This window comes from Gavialis gangeticus, unplaced genomic scaffold, assembly GCF_001723915.1.
Source record: "Gavialis gangeticus isolate Ggan-Ray unplaced genomic scaffold, GavGan_comp1, whole genome shotgun sequence".
Taxonomy (NCBI): Eukaryota; Metazoa; Chordata; order Crocodylia; family Gavialidae; genus Gavialis; species Gavialis gangeticus.
The window spans coordinates 92,514,107-92,517,970 of NW_017729034.1; the positions used below are offsets into that span (position 1 = coordinate 92,514,107).

The following is a 3,864-nucleotide window of genomic DNA, read 5'->3' on the forward strand; positions in this document are numbered from 1 at the left end:
GGGTATGGCTATGTGTGTGTGGGGGGTATAAGGTATGGTGTGGGGTGAGGGGGGAATAGGCAGGGTGTGGGAGTGTGAGGAAGGGTGGGGGGCTGTGGGGAACCCTTGCTTCTCTCATGCAGGACTCATGTGCAGTTCCTGGGACTCGTGTGCCACAAGGGGAAACCCCATGACATGGAGCTGGCTGCCCTCCCTGCTCTCTGCCACCACATGCAGCTCCTATGACTCTGTTGGGAAGCAGGGAGTGGGTCTCCCTGCCACTTCTGGCGGAGTCCCAGGAGCTGCACATGGCAGCAAGAAGCAGGGGCAGGCTGCTGGCTCCATTGCATGGGGCTTCCCTACAGAGGCGTGCAAGTCTCGGGAGCTGCATGTGAACACCATGTGATAGAGGTGGGCTGGCCTGGCTCCTCTCCTTTCTGCCACATGCAGTTCCTGGAACTGGCTGGAGCTGTGCACAGCTGGGCAACTGCACCAGTGTAGGCCATGAGCACCCCAAGGACTTGCTGCTGCTGGTGTTAGGAGCTACGCACCATGGAGGAGCTGTCTAGGGGGTTCCCTGCATCCCCACCCCCAACACCTCACACCTGCCTACACCCACACCCTGCCCACCTGAGCTCAGTGCTCCTGCTGCTCAGCTGGGTGAGAGCCCCAGGATCTGCGTTCCTATCCAGCTGCAGCTTCCCTATCTGCTGCCTGGAGTGAGTGCCGCAGCAGGGTCACGAGGAGGAGATGCTAGAGGCTGGGGGAAGCCGAGTAGGTCCCCTAGTGGCTGCAGCAGTGTCAGCAGCAGCCCCAACCGGAAGCTGTGCATGCTGGCTGGGGCCTTCCTGTGCATGAGCAGGGATCCTGGTTTTCTCCGATTTAAAAAAAATCCGCAATTTAAAAAAAATTCCCAATCTATACATATAGTGCGGTTTCATTTTAATCATGGAAAAATGTGGGTTTGGGTTCATTTTTTTACACTGAAAACTGGAGATTTTTTTAAATCTGAGAAAACCAGGATCCCTGTGCATGAGGTTAGGAGCAAAGTGAGTAGGCTGTATGGGGTACACTTAATTGGTGGGTGCCTGCAGCCTGGATGAAAAAACACACCTGGTGGGCCAGATCTGGCCCAAGGGACATATTTTGCCCACCCCTGTTCTAGAGGCATGAGTGGTTCCCAGGGGGCATGGGCAGCCTGCTGAAAAACCTGGTTAAAGGTATTTTTCTTTCTTACCCTTTGTGCTGGAAGGATTTTGAGGATGAAGGGTTTAGAGTTTTATATTTATTTTCTTCCTTAATAAAAATAGATATTGCATGGAGGTCCCAATGAAGGGCAATGACACGACCTAGTCATGTAGTAAACTGGTCTGAAGCACTGTTGTAGATTACTGCAGCAAAGTATTTTTATTATTAACCCATGACTTCTGGGCCATAGTAATAAAGAAACAAAGATGCGTATGAAACAAGCAATGTAGGAAGGCCTTACCCATAGAATATTCTCCAACAAGGTAATCTTTCACTTCTGACTTGCTACTACTATGCACTGTTTCCAGGGCACTGAACAAGGGCCTCCATCCTGACTGGATCTGAGTGGAACACATCTCCACCAATTCCCCTATAGATGTGATCACCTGTTGCAGACAAAGCAGGGAGAACTTTAAATAAAAAACAAATATAGGTTACAACATATGGAAAGACTGAGGAATGGAATGAAAAGCCCCCATAGAATGTATTAGAACACTCTCAGAATTTCTACAGGATTTATCTCCAACTCCAGACAAGTTAGTGACAAATAACATTTTTTTCCAATAAGTTCTATAGGATCTGACTGCATTGTCCATGGAACAACTGCTTTCCTGCCAAACCATGAGGCACAGATGCTTCTCAGCTGCAAATGTACTAACCCCCTCTGAAGTCATTTAAATGCAAAGTATACTTTAGACCAAATCCCTTACTTAATAATAAAAAAGTAATCTGCTGTATAACCATATGCCCATGTACTGAGGCAAGTCCTGAAAAACAATGAAAACACTCAACAATACACTCAACTTCAGTATACTTCACAAGGATGTCAATGGTGCAGATTATTTTTAAGGTGAGAGCGTATTTCATATGTAACTCCACTGAACTACAGTTTGTGTTGGTGGTTTAGGTTGATAGAAAGAATCTTTCTGAATCCCAGTAAGAGAAAAGTAGGCAGACATATTGGTTTCCTTTCTGACCCTGGGTCCATTGCTGACAACATAACGCACCACTCTTGGGCTCTCCTCAGACAGAAAACCTGAGTGCAGCCCTGGAGGGTGCAATTGCAGCTGCTCCAAGCTGTCTGTGCTTCCTAACTGCTATTCTTTGGTGGGAGTCTGTCAATGCTGGAACCAGGAATGAAAGGGAAGACCAACTGACCTGCTATAAGTGTACTTCTGAGCCCTATCCCTCCTTGTTTTACGGAAGGCAGGGCATAGACAGGATAGACTTACCTGGTCCTGGACATCCTCATCACACAGCTCCAGCTGCATGATGTGCTCAAAGGGCCGGAACAGTGCTTCATTAAAGTGAAAATGAGGGGGCTCATTCCAGTCCGTCAGCACCTCGGTGAGGATGTCATGGATAAAGGACACAGCCTTCCGAGAAACATGTCTCTCCTTATGGCAGGCAGCCTGCACGGAGAAACAGAATACAAAGCACTCTGGGTAAGCAAAAATTTACTTTTCAAGTAGACAATTTTGGAAGAAGTGGAAGCAGCAATTTGATGGTCCCTAGAGACAGACCAAAATATCTGGCTTGAATGAAACTGTGTCACTATACAGTCAGCTGACTTCCACTGCCTTTGAGATGCTCAATATGCCACAGTTTAATGATAAAAGTTGAAGAAAAGCAAAAAAGAGTCTATAATGTTCTATAGTCTTTTCTTGAATTTGGATAGGCAGCATGCTAAATACTCAATTTCTCTTCAACCTCATTATAGAAACAATGTTTTACTTTCTAGTACTCAGGCATTCAAAAGACTAAAGTATGAAAGCCTCCTGGGTAAGGGTAGCTAGCTCCTTACAGCAGTACAAAACTGACTATGGGCAGAGTAAACCAAAAACTGAAGGAGACTGCTGTTCATTTTGCAATACCTCTTCCAAAATCAGGGCACAAATGAATCTGGATAGAAAACTACTCCATACTAGGGCCAGATCTTACTCCTGTTTAGGTAGCTAAGTGGACTTAGGAAACTTTCCATCCTGTTTGAGAATCTAAAAACTTAGTTCCTAAAGGTGGGTGGATCCTCTTCCTCCTCGCTATTCTTTTTATAACTTGATTTTAAGACCAAGACAGTAGCATTGTAAAAAAATAGATACCTTAATGGATTTTCAAGTGCTTACAGGGAGGAACAGGATTACACTTACCCACCTAATTACTGGCACAGGATCTGACCATGGGTGACTATCCAGGCATCTCTAAATTCAGATAATTCCCCTGAGGCTTGTACCTAGGCTGAAGCTCACCAAAGGAAACAGTGACTGACCTACTATGAAAGGAAAATCTGATTTGGAGAGCTCTGAATTGAGATTTCTTAAAGAAGCCAAAAATTCAGAAAATTGGTGGGGCACAGAAAAACAGATCACACTGAAGTCTCAAGCTGGACATCTTTAAAACACTAATCATTTTCAAAATGTAGGCAATTTTACATATCATTATCCTGCAACATTTTGACTGTACTTAAGGTAGTCCATTAAAACTCCTCAGTAAGTGAACTCAAGTCAATAGAGTACCTACAATACAGACGGTTCAGTTTAGGTAATAAGACCAGTTATTATCACACTCTTGAGAAACTGTGTGTGACAACACCTGCCTTATTCATGGAAGGGTCAAAACTCAAGAGCATGGGCTTCCTCA

The 3,864-nt window shown here is 45.3% G+C and overlaps 1 protein-coding gene across 5 annotated transcripts in view; it reads right to left on the minus strand.

The window, feature by feature from the left end:
* Window positions 1–3,864, minus strand: part of ARFGEF3 (ARFGEF family member 3) — a 207,180-nt gene that overhangs the window by 58,554 nt on the left and 144,762 nt on the right. For all 5 annotated transcript variants that reach the window (XM_019527030.1, XM_019527027.1, XM_019527029.1 and 2 more), the window contains exons 22-23: window positions 2,460–2,639; window positions 1,469–1,613 (exon numbers count right to left, since the gene is read on the minus strand). In XM_019527030.1, the coding sequence (XP_019382575.1) occupies window positions 1,469–1,613; window positions 2,460–2,639 (325 nt within the window). The remainder of the gene's footprint in view (window positions 1–1,468; window positions 1,614–2,459; window positions 2,640–3,864) is intronic.